The sequence below is a fragment of the Pipistrellus kuhlii genome, unplaced genomic scaffold (genome assembly GCF_014108245.1).
Source record: "Pipistrellus kuhlii isolate mPipKuh1 unplaced genomic scaffold, mPipKuh1.p scaffold_m20_p_1, whole genome shotgun sequence".
Lineage (NCBI taxonomy): Eukaryota > Metazoa > Chordata > Mammalia > Chiroptera > Vespertilionidae > Pipistrellus > Pipistrellus kuhlii.
This window is the reverse complement of record NW_023425404.1, coordinates 163944126-163963095: the sequence shown is the minus strand read 5'-3', so window position 1 is coordinate 163963095 and position 18970 is coordinate 163944126. Positions and strand designations below refer to the sequence as shown.

The following is an 18970-nucleotide window of genomic DNA, read 5'->3' as shown; positions in this document are numbered from 1 at the left end:
GTGTGTTTACATTGTCCTCCAGGCAAGAGCATCCAGGGATCAAGTATAAGGATTCCAGTAAACACCCAGGGATCTGCACCTGCAGACTTGTTTGGAAAGGTCAAGGAATAATTCGGAGCACCACCGTTGACACTTCCCCAAGTCTCCCCAAAGTCAGGATTCCAATAAACAGGGCAGGCTGCCTTCCACACACATCCCTCTTATCAGAACGTCCTCCTTACAAACTTTCTAACCAAGTCTCATGCTTCCCAACAAATATGATTATATTTCCCCAGAAAGATGACTTGTCCATGATGATTACTTCCACAATATGCGTAGGACATTTCTTTGAATACACTACTGGCTTAATAATCTGTAATATCTGATCAAGAAACCTAACCACCACTTTAAAAAAAAAAATAAATAAAGATTTTGGGTCATGAACTGAGAAAAATTGAATTTTATTTTATTATAAATTTATTTTTATTGCTGAAAGTATTACATAAGTCCCCATTTTCTTTCCCACTGACTCCCTTCACTCTGCCTCCCCCACCCCCAGGCCTTCACCACACTATTGTCTGTGTCCATGGACTATGCATATACACATAGAAATTCTTCAGTTAATCTCTTTCTGGCTCCCCTGCTCCCCTATCTCCCTTCCCTCTGAGAGTCATCAGTCTGTTTCATGCTTCTAAGTCTCTGGATCTGTTTTGTTTGCCAGTTTATTTTGTTCATTATATCCCACATATAAGTGATATCATGTGATACTTTTCCTTCTCTGACTGGCTTAGTTTGCTTAGCCTAATACTCTCCATCCTTGCCGTCTCAAAGGGTAAGAAATCCTCCTTTTTTACTGCTGCATAGTATTCCATGGTGTAAAGGTACCACAGCTGATGGGCACTTAGGCTGTTTCTAGATCTTAGCTATTGTAAATTGTGCTGCTATGAAACATAAGGATGCATACATTTTTTCTGATTGATGTTTTGGGTTTCTTAGAATCTACACTAATAAAAGAGAAAAATGTTAATTGACTATACCTTAGCTATGCCCATAGCCAATCATAGCAAGTATGCAAATTAACCCAACAAAGATGGTGGTTAATTTGCATATACTGAGGGAGGGAGGAGTGAAGACAGCTTAGAAGGAAGAGGGAGGGAAAGTGGAAAGCAAGGTAGTTGCCAGAGGGAAAGCGCGGACAGAGTGAGTGGCAGTGGCAGCAGCTTGGCTGGACAGGGTGGTGTGCAGGACACAATGGCAGCAATGGTAGCAGCAGTGGTGGGTGGGCGGGCCAAGCTGGTGGCAGCTTGCGAGGTTGTGGTGGTGGCAGCTCGAGAGGCTGTGGTGGCCGCTGGCAGGAATCTTCCTGCAATGGGCTCCTAGTATGTTCATAAAAGTGGGATCATTGGATCAAATGGGAGTTCCATTTTTACTCTTTGAGGAAACTCCATACTGTTCTCCACAGCGGTTGCACCAGCCTACGTTCCACCAGCAGTGCATAAGGGTTCCCTTTTCTCCACATCTTCGCCAGCGCTTGACATTTGTTTATTTGTTGATGATAGCCATTCTGACAAGTGTGAGGTGGTATCTCCTTGTTGTTTTGATTTGTATCTCTTGGATGATTAGTGACTTTGAGCATTTTTTCATAATTATCTTAGCCTCTTGTATGTCCTCTTTGAAGAAGTGTCTATTTAGGTCCTTTATCCATTTTTTATTGGATTGTTTGTCTTTTGTTAAGCTGTATGAGTTCTTAGATAATTTGGGTATAAAACCTTTATTATATGTATCATTGGCAAATATGATCTTCCATATACTGGGCTCCCTTTTCAGGTTGATGATGGGTTTTCTTTGCTGTGCAGAAGCTTTTTATTTTGATGTAGTTCATTTGTTTCTTTTTCCCTTAGTTTTCCCTTGCCTTAGGAGAGGTATTCACAAACATATTGCTATGAAAGATGTCTGAGATTTTGCTGTCTATAATTTCTTCTAGGAATTTCTTGGTTTCATGACTTAACATTTGAGTTTTTGTCCATTTTGAGTTTATTCTTGTGTATGGTGTAAGTTGATAGTGTAGTTTCATTTTTTTTTTTTTTGCATGTATCTGTCCAATTTTCCCAACACCTTTATTGAAGAGACTGTCTTGACTCCATTGTATGCTCTTGTCTCACTTGTCAAATAATAATTGAGTGTAATGCCTTGGGTCGATTTCTGGGGTCTCTGTTCTGTTCCATTGGTCTATGTGCCTGTTCTTATGCCAGTACTGGGCTGTTCTGATTACAGTGGCTATGTAGTATAATTTAATAACTGGTAATGTGGTCCCTCCAATTTTCTTCTTTCTCAGGATTGCTATAGCTATTCAAGGTCTTTTTTAGTTCCATATAAATTTTTAGAGTATTTGTTTTATATCTGTACTAGTAAAATATACCATTGGCATTTTAATAGGAATTGCATTGAATCTATAGATTGCTTTGGGTACTATTTTAATTATGTTGATTCTACCAACCCATGAACATGCTATATTCTTCCACTTCTTTATCTCCTATAGTTTTCAGAATATAGGCATTTTACCTCCGTGGTTAAGTTTATTCCTAACCATTTTAATTTTTTTTTTTTTGGTTGCAATGGTAAATGAGGTTGCTTTTTTATTTACCCTTTCTAAGAGTACATTATTGGTGTATAAAATTGGCATTAATTTCTGGTTGTTAATTTTCTATCCTGCTAAACTGCAAAATTCATTTATTGAATCTAGTAGTTTTTTGGTGGAGTCTTTAGGTTTTTCTATGTACAATATCATGACATCTGAGAATAATGATAGTTTTTCTTCTTCCTTTCCAACTTGGATGCCTTTTATTTCTTCTTCTTTTCTGATTGCTGTGGCTAAGATGTCCAGTACTGTGTTGAATAAGTGTGGTGAAAGCAGAACCCCTGTCTTGTCCCTGGTCTTAGGAAAACATTTTTAATTTTTGCTTATTGAGTATGATGTTGACTGTAGGTTTGGCCTTTATTATATTGATATATGATCCTTCTATTCCCACTCCGTTGAACGTTTTTAATAAAAATGACTTGTTGAGCCAAAACCGGTTTGGCTCAGTGGATAGAGCGTCGGCCTGAAAGGTCCCAGGTTCGATTCCGGTCGATATTTCTCTCATTGATGTTTCTAACTCTCTATCCCTTTCAATTCCTCTCTGTGAAAAATCAATAAAATATATATTTTTTTAAATGTCTTGTTAGATTTTTTGAATGCTTTTTCTGTGTTTATTGATATGATCATGTAATTTTTATCTTTCAGTTTGTTTATGTGACATATCATGTTTATTGATTTGTGAATATTGTACCAGCATTGCATTCCTGAGATAAGCCCCATTTGGTCATGGTGTATAATCTTTTTGATATATTGCTGGTTCAGATTTGCGAATATTTTGTTGAGGATTTGAGGATTTTAGTATCTATGTTCATCATGGATATTGGCTTGTAATTTCCTTGCTTTGCAGTGATTTTATTTGTTTTTGAATTGGGATAATGCTGCCCTGGTAAAAGTAGCTTAGAAGTGTTACTTCCTCTTGGATTTCTTGGAATAGTTTGAAAAGGATAGGTCTTAGTTCTTTGAATATTTTGTAAAGCTCTACTGTGAAGCCAACAGGACCAGGGCTTTTGTTTGCTAGGAGTAGTTTTATTATTGCTTCAGTATCAGCAGTTATCAACCTATTCAGGTTTTCTGCTTCTTCCTGATTTGGTTTTGGAAGAATGTATTTTTCTATGAATTTGACCATTGTGTCCACTTTGTGCAACTTGTTGGCAAATACTCGTTCATAGTATTTTCCTTACAATTCTTTGTGTTTCTGTGGTATCTATGGGAGCTCCTTTGTAGGTAACAAATTGCTTTTCTCTTGCTGCCTTTAAGATTCTCTCTTTGACTTTAGTTTTTGGGATTTAATTATTATGTGTCTGGGTGTTGGCCTATATGTATTCTTCTTGCTTGGGACTCTCTGTGCCTCCTGAAATTATGTGACTCCCCCCCCCCCCACCACCACCACCAGATTAGGGAGGTTTCCTGCCACTGTTTCTTTACACAGATTCTCTATTCCTTGCTCACTTTTTTCACCTTCTGGCCCACCTTTTATGTAGCTATTGTTATGTTGTCCCACAGCTCTCTTAAGCTGTCCTGTTTTGTTTGTTTGTTTGTTTTTGTTATCTTTTTGGTTTTCTGATTTAGTGAAGTTTTATGACCCTGTCTTCTAATTTGCTTATCTGACCCTCAGCATCCTCTAACCTGATGTTTATTCCTTCCAATCTATTATTTGTTTCTGCTATGTCATTCTTCATTGCCAACTAGTCATTTTTCATACTTTCTGTATCTTTTCTCATTCATACTTATAATCATTGCTCTGAACTCTGTATCTGATCATTTGCTTGTCTCAGTTTCATTTATCTTCTTCTGGAGATTCCTCTTGTCATTTCATTTGGAACTTGTTTTTTGTCTCCCCTTTTTGGCTGCCTGTTTGGGTTTGTTTCTGTGTATTAGGAAGATCTGCAAGGACTCCCAGGCTTTTTTGGGGGGACATGGGGAGTCTCTGGTGTAGGCCAATGTCAGGTGCTGTTTGTGACTGGCCCTAAGTATCCTTTTTGGAGTGCTCAGTGATCCACAGCTGTGGCTCCCTCTGGTGGGCCCAGTGCATCTGGAAGGCAAGAAACCTCTTTACTTTTATGTAAATCTGAAATACACATTTCCGCTTTTTAAATAAATCTACATAGAAAATAATTTATGGACACAACTAATTGGAAACTACTTAGGCTTTACATTAGTAAATGTCAAGTTTGAAAGTTCTGAAAGGATGGGTCATTTTTAAGTGCATCAGAGTAGATCATAGAGCTACTCTAATTTGTGTTAAGGAGACTATAATTGCATTTTCCTTTTTAGTTCAGGGGCACTTTAACTTCTTTTTTTCTTTTTTTTTTCTTTCTTTTTTTTTTCTTTTTTTTGTCTTACTCCTATCTGCTGCATCTTTAGCAATGCAGGTTATACTTAACGTGTGAAGATTGTTTCTGCTCTCTCCCTGTCCATAGCAGGTTTGAAAATTCTAAGGAAAGGACTTTTAAGTTTTAATCCTCTAATTGTATAAAAGGCAGGAAGCATTAAGAAGCTTACTGAAGAGTTGAATTGTGCTACAATTTGTTTTTTGTGGTTTGAGTTGAGAAGAACCATAAACAGGTCTATGTTTGGCATTGGTCACATGGCTGTCTTCGTATTTAAGCCCCGCTCTGATCCCTTCCTATTGGCTTATCTCTCCCAGGCATAAGACTCTGAACTGTCAAATAAGAATGGTGTCTACATTCTAAGGACGTTTTGAGATCCTACTATGAACAAGCGATGTAGGAATTTTCTTTTGAATTTTATTCCAGAAATTTCTACCACAGGACCCTTTGGCATGGGAAGCACCACCACCAGTACCACCCTTCGCACCACGACGTTGAGTGCCGCCAGGAGTACCACCCCGTCAGTATCAGGGAGAAGGAACCGGAGTACCAGCACACCGTCGCCAGCTGTGGAAGTGCTTGATGACACCACCACGCACCTGCCATCCGCGCCATCCCAGATCCCAGCTCAGGAGGAAAGCTGTGAGGCTGTGGAAGCCCGGGAGATCACGTGGTTTAAGACCCGTCAAGGACAGACGGCAAAGCAGCCGTGCCCCACGGGAACCATAGGTAAGTCTGTCCTGTGGAACGGGGCTAAAGATGTGTGGCTACTTTGGCTTGCCTTTTAAGCGTTTTGTTTTTTTGGGTTTTTTTGTTTTGTTTTGTTTTTTACCTCTCCTTTTTGGTACTCAGCAAAATGACAACTTAATGAAGTGTATTTTCAGAGTTTCAAAATGCATTCTGAAGAAGGAACAGGTGAGACTTTGATGAGATCAGTACTTTTCATCCATAGTCTGCAGTTGTTTCTGGATAGAGTTACACTTAGTACATGTAGGCCATGAATGTCCCTGCTACCCCAGAGAGGCAAGTTCTTATGTGTGCATGTGTGCGTGCGTGCATGTGTGTGTGTGTGTGTGTGTGCGTGTGTGTGTTTTCCTTAATGAGAGAGACACCACCAATGAGAGAGGGAGATTTGTTGTTCCACTTTTTTGTGCATTCATTGGTTGATTTTTGTATGTGCCCTGACCAGGGAATCAAACCCACAACCTTGGCCTATGAGAACAGTGCTCTAACCAGCTGAGCTAACCAGCCGTGGCCACAGCAGCTCTTCTATGCAGCGGCCCAGAGAGAAATCACTGGAATGCAGGGGGCTCGTGCTCACTGTTGTCACCAGCCTAAGTGGTCATTGCAGAAAGAGAGACTGAGCACTTCTCTGTTAGAAGACAGTCATTGAAACTACCTAAATGTTAACAAAAGAGAAGTCTGACTATTTTTTTTACCAATCGTTGTAGCTGTCCTTTAATAGTCAAAGGCTCAACAAGAGCAATCTGGCATTTTCACTAAGGGACAATTAAGAACTACACAGCTCTTTCCACCTTTTTTACTGATAAGATTCATAATATCCTCAAGAGGTAACCATATGATTCGTACAATTTTTAAACCAGAAATGGCTTGATTTTCTTATTGTTACATACATTGATCTTCAAGAAATTTTTCTTAATACAATTAATAAAATTTGCATTATTCATAAGGTGTGTAAATGAGGCAAACACACAATAGATGTCACTATAGTAGCATTTTGTGTTATTGATTTGATTACTTTAAGGAATCACGTTTCTCTGAGAAAAGTTCCATGGTATATAAACTAATTGGAAGGCCAGAGGTATCTTGATTTTTACAAGAGTTCCATTTAATTTTATTTTTCCCATAAAGTGTTTAAAAACTATCCAGAAATCTATCTTCTGAATAGTTTTTAACACTTTATGGGAAAAATAAAATTAAATGGAACTTTTGTGCCTTTATGAAGCGGGGTGATGTTCAGTTCTAAAGCCTTGTGTGGCAGTGGAATCAGAAAACTCTCCTAGCCCCGTCCCATTAGTTCTGAGGACCCACTGATAGTATTACAAACCCCTACTTCTGGCGTTGGTTGTAAAAGTTAGTGAAATGCTTTATTTAAAAGCACTTTGAAAACCTGAACTGTGTCCTCATTGTTCTGTGAAAACTGGGAAAGAGATTTAAAGGAAGCCTTCTGCAGCTCTCCCACCTGACTGTGCCTACATTTTATTTTTTTTACCTGTCCTCTGACCCTCCTCCTGTGCTGCTGTTGGGGCCTACCCAGTCTCCCACTGGAATTATTGCAACCCCCTCACAACCTCCACGTCGCTCCCTCAGACTCATCCTCCGTGAGGCTGCCACAGTGGCAGTTCTAAAACCTTAATCAGCTCATTTCTCTCATCTGCTTAATGACCTTCATTGATTTTCCCAGCACCCACACAAGACAGACAAGGGAGTTGATGAGCTGGCTTTGCCTACCTCTCCTACGCCATTAGACAATGCCCCTATCCTGTAGGCCTCTGTTCAAAACACTCGAAGCCACATAAACACGGCATTTTTTCCTCCATTTTCGGTGAATGCCCTTTCCCACGTTATTTTAAAAAAAACAAAACAAAACAAAACAACCCTGCCAACTGGCCAACAGATTTCTGTAAGATTCAGTTGTTCCATTAGCTCTGGAAAGCAAGCAGTCGGCTCCCTGGAGACAGGTACCATATCCATCTAATTCATGGAGTATTTCCCCTACCTGGCATAGTTACCAGCGAGTGCTTTGAAAATATTGAATGTTTTTTGTTTGTTGCATTACATTTCTCCCTAACCAGTCACTTGCCAGGTACTGGGCATAGTGTTATAATAGATATTATCTTAGTGTAATGATCTCATTTTTACTTTTGCTTATATTACAGCATAGCATGGATATACAGTCCTGGTAGGAAAATGGTTTGAATTTCTAAGACAGACCTATTTCTCTCATTATTTTAGGAGTATCAACGTATCTATGCCTGGCTCCGGATGGAATCTGGGATCCCCAAGGGCCAGATCTTAGCAACTGCTCTTCCCCTTGGATCAACCACATCACACAGAAGGTAAATCATGTGACCTGCAAGGAAGGTCTGCCAAACCTGGACCCTGTGTTGTTGATCATCACTGCTATAAACAGGAGCAAGATTACAAAAAAAAAAAAAAAAAAAAAAAAAAAAAAAAAAAAAGTTGAAAGAGTCTCTCAGTTTTATTTAATTTAAGATTGAATGTCAACATCTGAACTACCGTATTTTTCGGACCATAAGACGCACTTTTTTTCCCCCAGAAGTGGGGGGGAAAAAGTCCCTGCGTCTTATGGTCCAAATATAGCCTACACATATACTTTAAAAAAAAAGATTTTTCTACTTGCCCGGCTCTGTGTGGTCTCTGTGTGCTTGCCCGGCTCTGAAATGGTTCTAAATGCTGCTGTTTACTTTACAGGGTTGATTACATGTGTTTATGACTGTGATGTTGGGTTTTAATGCACATAAAATATTTTAGGACACTATTTGTTTTAGAATCTTTTTTTCTTCATTTCCCTTCTCTAAAAACTGGTGCGTCTTATGGTCCGAAAAATACGGTAATTCTGGAATTTTCTTGTTCTTGAAGGGTAACTTTGAGATCTGCTTCTAAGCCAAGCAGTACTACTAATAATAATTTTATTATTTTTTAAATATATATTTAATTGATATTTTTACAGAGAGGAAGGGGGAGGGATAGAGTTAGAAACATCGATGAGAGAGAAACATCAATCAGCTGCATCCTGCACACCCCCGCAACTAAGGTACATGCCCCTGACTAGAATCAAACCTGGGACCTTTCAGTCCATAGGCCGATGCTCCATCCACTGAGCCAAATGGTTTCGGCTAATAATTTTATTATTAACTTAGAGGCCCAGTGTACAAAATTTGAGGTCCCTCAACCCAACCTTTGCCTCTCGCAGTTCCGGACCCCTCACTCCTTACTGCCAATCTGCTCACTGCTCCTTAGCGCTGCCTTGGAGGTAAAAGACCTCCCACCTCCTCCACTGTGCTCCCCAGCTGTGATCCCAGCTTCTGGCTGAGCAGCGCTCCTCCTGTGGAAGTGCACTGACCACCAGGGGGCAGCTCCTGTGTTGAGGGACTGCCCTGTGGTGGTTAATGAGGTCATAGTGACCAGTAGTTCCCCCGTTCAGTTGATTTGCATATTAGGCTTTTATTATATAGGATACAATTTCTAAGGTATTGTGAACTGCAGATAAAAAAGTCCAAGAGATATTATAAATCAAGCAAGCAAAAGCTTATAACATACATAACACAGAGATTTTCCTGTGGAAATAAAAATTACAATAAAAACAGTCTACCTTTGGAATCTTAAGCAGCTTGATAAATGTTCTGTAACCTAATCATTTATCAGTGTTAAAAGTGTACACACACGTGACAGCCTTTTGCAGACTCTAGTTTGCAGAGCTTATTGGGTTGCAATATGTCGAACATTTTTATTATTAATGCACTGTGGGGCTTTGCATTGATTTCATTACAAACAGAGACCAGATGTGCATTTATGCCAAAAGGACTATGGGATGAATCCTTATTACAGCAATTTGTGTGGATTTATGCACTCCCAACATGGAGAGACCTTCCATGGCGCATTAGCTATGCTAAGGAATTTCTGAGATTTTTTTTCCCTGAGAAATATTACAAATGATGGCCTTCCTAAAAGCCTGCCTGTGCCATTTGCTCTTTCCTCTATTTGTTTTTAACTAGGCTGATCCTCAATAATAGACTGTATAATAATCCATAAATATCTTACCCAGCAGATCATTTAGCAGATGAGCCATAACTATCTATTTACCCTAAATCGCGGAAGAACAGTGGTCCCATTGACTGTAGTTACCCTCTTACATATGCATCTCCATCCTTGTTGCTATTCATAATGATGCTCCTCTAATTTCAGCACTGTTCCTGCCACCATTTTTATGTCCTTTGATTTTATGGCAGTGGAGCTCAGACCCCGGGGGGAATAGCTCTGGCCGCTGTGATCAGATTAAGAGTTCAGTAGCCTATCTCTTCACATTAGCTTCTTTTAAAAAATACTCCCCGCATGCTTAGCCCAGGGGTTAATATTAATTCGGTAATAATTCACCTAGAAAGCTGAGTGGTTTTCAAGACAATTCCTGAATATGGTTGGACTATTTCATTGCAGAAATTACTGGGTGACTTTAATGATGCTTAATTCTTTTCTTCCCTCCGCAGACCTGCTAATCTTATGACAAAAGAGATAATTCCTTGCACAGGCCAGGCAGCTGTTGTTGCCCATTTGATTTATGGACGGGGTGCTTTTGTTTTATAACAAATATGTTTTGTTCTGCCAGAGCGTGTCTGTTGAATCCTATGGAGCTCCAACATTATGCGAGGTTATAAATTTATTAGGATTATAGGATGCAGGCAATTGGAATGGATAATGTTACCTTAGCTTGATTATAAATTTATAAAATCTTCAAAATTAGAACAGGAGGCTTTCGCGCACAACCAATCGGCTTATGTAACTCACCCAAGGTCTGCGTTAGCTGGTGTTTTAGCCGGCTCCGCCTTTACCCGGACATCATGCTCAGCCACCACAACCGTGAATAAATTACGATTGCCTCTCTATCACATACTCACTGACCTGGTCTCTCTTCTGCCTGGTGTGTCCCTCGCACCTCCAAATGTTTATGCTACGCATCGACTGTAAATTGTATTTGCACAGGTTTCTTTGCCACAAAGCTCCAACGCTTTCAGATATTAACATTGGAAACTTCCAATAAATAATGAGTATGCAGTGTTCACGGAAGTTATTTATCTGTATTTTCTCTCCCTTTTCTCCAAAGCATCTCCATCCAAATGCATATCTTTGCTCATTTCCTCCCTCAGGGCCAGAGTCCAGACAATGAGCAGATGTAAGAGGGTTTGCAGTGATATTGGGAGCGCAAAGGTGAACTGCAGGAGACTGATCGGGAGCCCAGAGCTAATAATAGTAGGGGTAGAGCTGTTCCTAACCCAGGCCTGTGGTTGCTGGGTCCAAGGAATGACTAAAAAATGGCAGTAGGGTGTCCTTGAGGCGAAAGATGACTATAGACAAGAGACACAGCCTCGCCTCAAGCACTTTTCCAAAAAGAGATGTAGGGGAGTAAACCTCTGACCTCACTCTCCCTGTTTATTCTCCTTCCCAGCCTCCCCAGATACATGGATGGTTGGATAGATAGGATGAAAGGCAGTTAAAAACAAATGGATGTATGGAAACATAGATAGATACATCTTCATTTTATTTTATTTTTTTTAATATATTTTATTGATATTTTACAGAGAGGAGGAAGGGAGAGAGAGAGCTAGAAATGTCGATGAGAGAGAAACATCGACCAGCTGCCTCTTGCACACCCCCTACTGGGGATATGCCCGCAACCAATGTACATGCCCTTGACCAGAATCGAACCCACGACCTTTCAGACCGCAGACTGAAGCTCTACCACTGAGCCAAACCAGTTTCGGCGATACATCTTCATTTTAATGTTTTAAAAAATATTTTCCCATTTTTATTGAAAGCCAACCAATTAAATCAGAGCTCTGTCTTTTCAAACCTATGTGGCAAAATATCCTATTTCTCCCTGTTCTTAACGACTGCTTACCAAAATCACAGTCTCCGACTTCAGCTACATCTCTTGCTTAGACTCGGATTTTCAAAAAAGGAGTTTATATTTTCTGGTTTGAATACCTTTAAAGAGTTTATTGCATTGTATAATCTCTCCAGTCCTTTTCAGTGTAAAATTCTAAGGGATTATGGTTTGAATAGCTTTCATATTTTCACGTAAAAGGAGGTATGCTTCCTACTTCATCACTTTTTCCAACTATTATTCAGAAAAGAAATGCCTGAATTGGCACTGGGAAATAGTCTTTCAGTTTCTAGCAAATTGAAGCATCTCTTTTGTTTGTACACAAGCTACTGACAGATTTTGGGAGCAATAGGGTTTTTCCTGTAATTTTAAATAAGAAGGGTGTGCAGATCTAAAAAATACTGCCGCTGTTTTACAATGTAAAGTAAGCCTGTTATTTGCCCTGGAAGACTAGGTAGAATCCTATGACCTAGGTTGTAATTTCCCCATTCCTTTCACTCCATAGACCTAATACAAAAGGAAAATAAATTGCTTCTTAATTTTATCAGAGCTTGGTGGACTTTTCAAGACTTTAAATGTATTTAACCTTCTTTCAATTGTAAGATAGAAGCATTTGTTTACATACCTACTTGACTTAAATTTATAGCAAAATAATGAAATAGCAGCCATACACTTAAACACTAGGAGTAACGCTTTTCTAAATTGTTTTGGCACTCAATTAATGTTTGATGTAATAAATCTCATAAAGTGTCAAGCTTATTTAAAAGAAAATTGTTTTCACTTGAGTAAATATTTGAAATGTAAATACTATCCATCTCTGTTATAATTATTATACTTAACTAAAGCTGCAGGGTTTCCCCTCACCTAATTTAATCCTAGCTATAATCCCACCATTTCAGTACCTATAAGCATTAGTTTACTAATCCTCCAAAAACTCATAACATTTCTCAGGGTGCATGTGCTTATTTCTGAGAAATAATTTTAGCAGAGTTTACTAAAAGAAATGTTAGAGCTAGACATTTTAACAATGTCTATAAGCTAGGATATGTAGAATAACTATTTCAAGCTCTCCCTTTGCATAGAAGACGTGAGGCAAATTAAAAAGATGTGTACTGCCCTGCTGGTGTTGCTCAGGGGTTGAATTACTGTCCTATGAGCCAGGCGATCACTGTTCTGATCCCTGTCAGAGCACATGCCTGGGCACATAGCCCATCAATGATTCTTTCATCATTTATGTTTATATATATTTCTCTCTCCCTCTTCCTTCCTCTTGAAATCAATAAAAGCATATGCATTTCTAACAGATACATGTGCATTTTGAGCTGGAAATAAGGTCATTGTAGCCCATAACAACAGTGGTGAGAGAGGCAATAGGAATATCAGAAGGACAGTAGAATAGCTTCCGACTGCCAGTGGGAAGAATATGGTCAGGGAAGGCCTGGTCTGGGAAGGCAACCTGTACCTGAGCCATGAATGTCCAGGTGACAGAGGCGATGGGAGAATCTAGTGAGGGACCCCCATTGAGTTAGGGACAGGAGAAGCCTGTGCATAGCTCTGGTGCCTTCCCCTCCTCCCCCACAGCAGGCCTCTCCAGGCATTTGTAAATCTCCACTGCTCCCCTCATCACCACAGCTGCTACCCATTGGCCTCACACAGGCCTCCTTTCCTTCACCCTGAGCACTCTAACTCCTGGGTTTGGTTTCAGTACAAATCTGATTAGGCCACTCCTTCATTGTGTAGACACTTAAGGGTCTTTCCTTATGTTTAGCACGGTTCACTGAATCCTCCTCATGATTGGCTCAGCTCCCCAGCCGCTTATACCCACTGCAGTGCCCCTGTGCCAGTCCTTTCTTCCCCTGAGCCTCCACTCCCTCCTAAAAGCTGCGCTCTCTGCCTGGAGGTCCCACCCTCATCTCAACCCAGTCTCTCTTTCCCCCTCCACCCCAGGTGAAACATTCTTCCTTGGAGAAGCATTTCCTAAATCACTCCCTAATGTCATGTACCAGATTAAAATGCCCTTAAACCAGGATTCCATATTCCACTCCATCAGATGGAAGTGAATTACTTCTGCAGTTAATTTATTATAAACAGCCATTGTCCTCCCTGGTATGTAAGCTCCTTATGTTATTGGGAACCATTTTGTTGACTGTTGTTTTTATTGAACTTTTTAGAGAGAGAGGAAGGGAGAGGGAGAGACAAAGAGAGAAACATCGATCATTTTCCAGGGATCAAACTCGCACCCTGGGCATGTGCCCTGACCTGGAATCAGCCTGGTTTTCAGATGTTTCAACCAGCCAGGGCACAACTAGGAGTTTTAGTTGTGCTCTTTATAAGTTTCTGAATATCTATTAGAGAGACTGCCCAAAAAAGAGAGGACCCTTCCATTTGTGATCCTAAGTTCTGTATTGGACTGTACTTTAAATAAGGAGAAACACACACACACACACACACACACACACTTTTTTAAAATACTGACGATAATATATTTAAGTTATAATAGAGCAAGATATTTCTACCTTCTAATTACCTAGAGCCATCTGATTTGTTCACATGATTATGGGATTAGCCTTTATCTCTTTGACTATCTTTGGCTTTTTGGCAATTTGATCCATTCTTGTAGAATAGACTTTAAAAGTTAGCATACAGTTTCAGAAAAGGAAAATGCTAGAAACAGCAATAACTTGCTACCTAGTGTATTGGGAGCGAAATTTCTTATTAAGTAGGAAAGATGAAGACCACTTTGAAATGCAAAGATTTTATGTAGAATAAAATGTTCACAGTGTAGCAGCCTGTGCGTACTCATTGTATGCCAAGCTCTAAATTAGGCACAGTGGAGAATGTCCATACCTCTGAGAACTTAGAATATGGTTGGGGATTCATAATGCAAACTCATCAACATCCAATTTAGAAGCTCACAGAGAAAAATAATACAGCAAATAGACTTCGCCACCCAAATGGCTAATTAAGGTGAGAACGCGGTTTTGAAGTAAGATTCCTCAGTGGGAGCTTCATAAAGACATGAATTTCAAGTCAGGGACTGTAGGGAGGGGAAAAAACGAAATGGATTAGCAGAAAAAACTCCGGGAATGGTTCAGATGAAGATGGAGTTGAATAACTGTTTCTTGGCTCAATGATTATAACTTCTATGCAAAACAGTTATCCACAGAGACCAATAAAATTGCTTATTTAAGATGGTTTTCCTTCTTATTCTGCTTTCAAAATTGCAGTTGAAGTCCGGAGAGACGGCTGCCAACATTGCTAGAGAGCTGGCTGAACAAACACGAAATCATCTGCATGCTGGCGACATCACCTACTCCGTCCGTGCCATGGATCAGCTGGTCGGCCTCCTGGACGTCCAGCTCCGGAACTTGACTCCAGGCGGGAAAGACAGTGCTGCCCGCAGCTTGAACAAGGTAAAGACCTCAGCTATGTCCGCCTGTAAAGCTGCAGGAAAGGCAGTGAAACTTCCTTGGTGCATTGCTCCTTCAGATAAAATCAGATCGTCCTAAAGCGCACTGCTAGTTCACTATTTCATTGTAATTATGGCCCTGTTTAGCTTTTAATTCCCCCCCCCCCAAATAAATAACCTCTCCATATAGATTTTGAACTTACAGTTATATTTTTTATAATGTTTACTCTGTGTTGTGTGCTACACACAAAATCAATAAATGCAATTTATTTTGTTTCTACTTTTTCCTTTCAAATTTTTATATTAATATAATTAACAATAAAACAAATGTCTAATCAAATAGTAGATATTTAGAAAATAGTGACACTGAGAAAGGATGTTAGCAATTCATTACATATATATTTAAAGATGAAATAATTTAATTAAATTAATATTACATTTCAAAACTCATGGGGCAGATAACTAGGTTTTCACTTTTATTTTCTTTTGATATTTTAATGGCATATAACTACCTTAAATCCTAAAAAGGTTTATTGTATTTCAGCAAACTTGAATTGTAAATAATGAAAAGAATTCATTTTTTAAATTTCAGAAAACCTATATTTTATATATAAATAAATATATATGTGTACATTGCATACACATATAGACATTTTATATGTATATTGTATATAACCTATATGTTGTATAAGCTAAATACTTTATTTAAATAAATATATAAAATCTATTTTTACAAATTTCAAGGAACATAACTTCTGTAACAAAATATCACAGGGTGAATTAACCTCGTGATAAAAGTTATTAGAATTGCTGCTGTCAAATAACTGGTGTTCCTGGACAATATTTGTGTAGTAGAGAAGATCAGATACGGAAAATGAATTTTAAAGCCTCGCCTATATGATAATCTTACTGCTTAAAAAGCAAGAATTTGTCACCGACAGGGTCCTTCATAGAATTCACTAAATGAACATTTTCCTTTAGAATGAAAGGTAACTTTCTCAGCATGGTCTTTAAAATAAACAGATTTAGTTCTTCTTTGTGTCTTGTTCAACTAAGGGTCTCACCCATTAAGATGGAAGAAAATTTTACAGTAGTGACAGTATGGTATAAGAAAGCCTAAAGACTTGTATGCAATTTTAGCATCAGAAAACATACTCAGATGTATCTTCTAGACACAAATTATTATCAGACTTTTTTTTTTTCATGCTGAGCATAAAGGAATTATTTTTGTCACTTAAATCCATGATAAAATCAAACCAAGCCCCTGGTAGAATATGCTCCACAGTTGCCTGTGTGATCTGGGCATGCTGTGATTTTAATGTGTTATTACCCAGGCTGACTGGATGCTATTAATGAATATCGCTGCCAGCTATTGTTACCATAATGTACAGCAAGTGGTAGTTTCTATTAATGTTACATATCCATAACATTACTTGTTATAGCGATAGTTTGCATCTTTATTTAAAAATGGTGCTGCTGTCTGACAGTATCAGGTAAAGCTGGCAATTAATGTCATTTTCTAACTGGCTACAGCTAATCAGCTTGCCGCCTCTGAATATCCAATAACGACGTAATGGGCAAATTTCCATCTGGGAAGCTTTTTAATGCGCTCCTTTCCCCCCCCCATTTGGCTCTTTCCAGTTGTTTATATAATGTGGTCTGTCATATGTTAATTTGCATGGTGGGGTAAGGAGATGGGAGGGCAAAGGTTATTCACATGCTTGCTGTCTTATTTTCATTTCCTATGACTCCCACTGTTCCCTGAGGCAGTCATAACCCATCATATTTGCAAAGCCAACTCCTTTACAAATTAATTGTGCTCCACCATTGAAATTCTGGAGGGTTTTTCTAGTCCTGCAAAGCTGAGATGCGAGTCAATGATCCAAATGACAGCACTGGCAATTACCTTGCTCGCACTCATTCCTCACTTAATTCTTTGGGGGAGTAACTGCTCTGTGCTCATGAAGAATGCATGCATTAAAAAGTTCAGTGTTCGCCACACAAAAGGCATCACAGTAACTGCTTCTTAAAACTGAGTAATTTTCTCCACCAACAATCAAGGCTACTGAAAGGAAAAAAAAAAAAAAGGAAAGAGTAGGGAAACCACAATCTAATTTGTAAAATGTTGGGTCATTTATTGAAACAGGTCAACTAAGCTTAATAATTATTCTTTTTTGAGGGTGGGGGGGGGTAGGGATGTTTGGGACTGAACATGACTTTCTGTTAACCTTTTGGTCAGTAAAACATCCTTGTATATGCAAATAAGTAAACAAACAAGGGCTTTTTCTTATCCCACACACAAGATTCCAAATGTATATATTTTTACTTGGTCAAAACTGTCCAAAGAAACTCTTTAGGAAATAAAAGTGATAAATCAGGATAGTGTTCATATTCTTTTAATCAGAAGTTACTTACCTCTTGGTTTATGTCCCTTAGAATCAAATAGTCATAATTGGGCATTTCTATTTTTCAGGTAAACAGAATTTTTTTGTATGTTTGAACACAAAGTTGGTGGTTGCACATTAACCAGCTATATAGTCTGTAAACCACAAACAACAACATCCTATCTTTGAAAAATGGGTTCCAAATTTTTGTCACTTAACCTCATGTCTTTATTTGTGGCCCATGAATTAGTAACTAACCTGGTGTGAAGTTAACCATTCACAATGAATGAAGTATGTTGATTTTTACTAATTTCTACTAAATTTATTCCAAGATTTCCTTCCATCATTAACAGCTTTACACCATCCAGTTCTCACTTTGGGCTGTTCTGAAAGGGTGTTGGCCACTATTTTTCAAGCCATGGCTTACATGTTGCTGCTGCTTAGCTATCATTCCTCTTCTAGGAAGTGGTGCTCAACAAAATAAGGTGTTTTGTGTAGATGTGTTCTTTTATTTTTCTTGTTCCTTCTGTCACTAACTTGTTTTTTCTATTCTGTGTTTAATCTGCTGTCTTATTGGACTCAGCTTCAGAAAAGGGAGCGCTCTTGCAGAGCCTATGTCCAGGTACTTTCCGCGTTTTTATACATGTGTTAAGTTGTTGAATTGTCTCTGTTGGTGGTAGCATGTGTGGGCATCTGAGAGAAAAAATTATAATAAACACTGCTGCATGAAAGGAATTTCAGGGTGGGCACCAAGGGTGGGAAAAGAGACGTCACATGAAAAGATGTGGCCACGCCAATGCTCCTTCTTACAAGAGATACACAGACAAAGACGGAGGTGCAACTTAAGTTGTGAGAATGTTGATCATCACTACAAGGTGAGTTGGGTGTCATATAGGACTCTAATTTCTTCAGAGAGGTGTATATGAAAACATTTCATGAATGGGCCACCTAATATTTGAGTAGCAAGTCATTCAGAAATAACCATCAAGCCCTAGCCGGTTTGGCTCCGTGGATAGAGTGTCAGCCTGCGGACTGAAGGGTCCTGAGTTCCATTCCGGCCAAGGGCACATGCCCGGGTTGCAGGCTCCATCCCCAGTAGGGAGCGTGCAGGAGGCAGCCATTCAATGATGCTCTCTCGTTATTGATGTTTCTATCTCTCTCTCCCTCTTCCTTCCTCTTTGAAATCAATAAAGACATATATATATATATATATATATATATATATATATATATATATATATATTAATGACCATCAAAATCATGTAAGGCAGTGGATAGTTCAGGATACTTAGAATATCATGCTTCTGTAGTAGAATATTCCACATATGCTGCCATTATTTTACTTTCCCACTCATTGTCAATGTTAATACCAAAATAAACATAATTTTTCATTACTTACCATGTTGTTGTTTATTTTAAGAAAAGTAAAATCCATTCACACATTTATGAGTTCTGTATGAAAAAAAAAAAAATCCCAGAAACAAGCTTTATAGTTCCTTTTACAAGAAAGGAAAGAAGTCAGGAAGGCAGTGGAGGGGCAGAAAAACATTTCCCTCCTTCCTTTCCAGGTCCTTTGGCCGGGCTAAT

At 38.9% G+C, this 18970-nt stretch overlaps 1 protein-coding gene across 17 annotated transcripts in view; it reads left to right on the top strand.

Annotated features, from left to right (window-relative positions):
* ADGRL3 (adhesion G protein-coupled receptor L3) overlaps nt 1–18970 on the top strand; it is a 762953-nt gene that overhangs the window by 583554 nt on the left and 160429 nt on the right. For 9 of the 17 annotated variants that reach the window (XM_045572137.1, XM_036415171.2, XM_045572109.1 and 6 more), the window contains 4 exons: nt 5374–5676; nt 7924–8027; nt 14818–15003; nt 17967–18005. In XM_045572137.1, the coding sequence (XP_045428093.1) occupies nt 5374–5676; nt 7924–8027; nt 14818–15003; nt 17967–18005 (632 nt within the window). The remainder of the gene's footprint in view (nt 1–5373; nt 5677–7923; nt 8028–14817; nt 15004–17966; nt 18006–18970) is intronic. The other 8 variants (XM_045572088.1, XM_045572101.1, XM_045572120.1 and 5 more) reach the window with 3 other exon arrangements.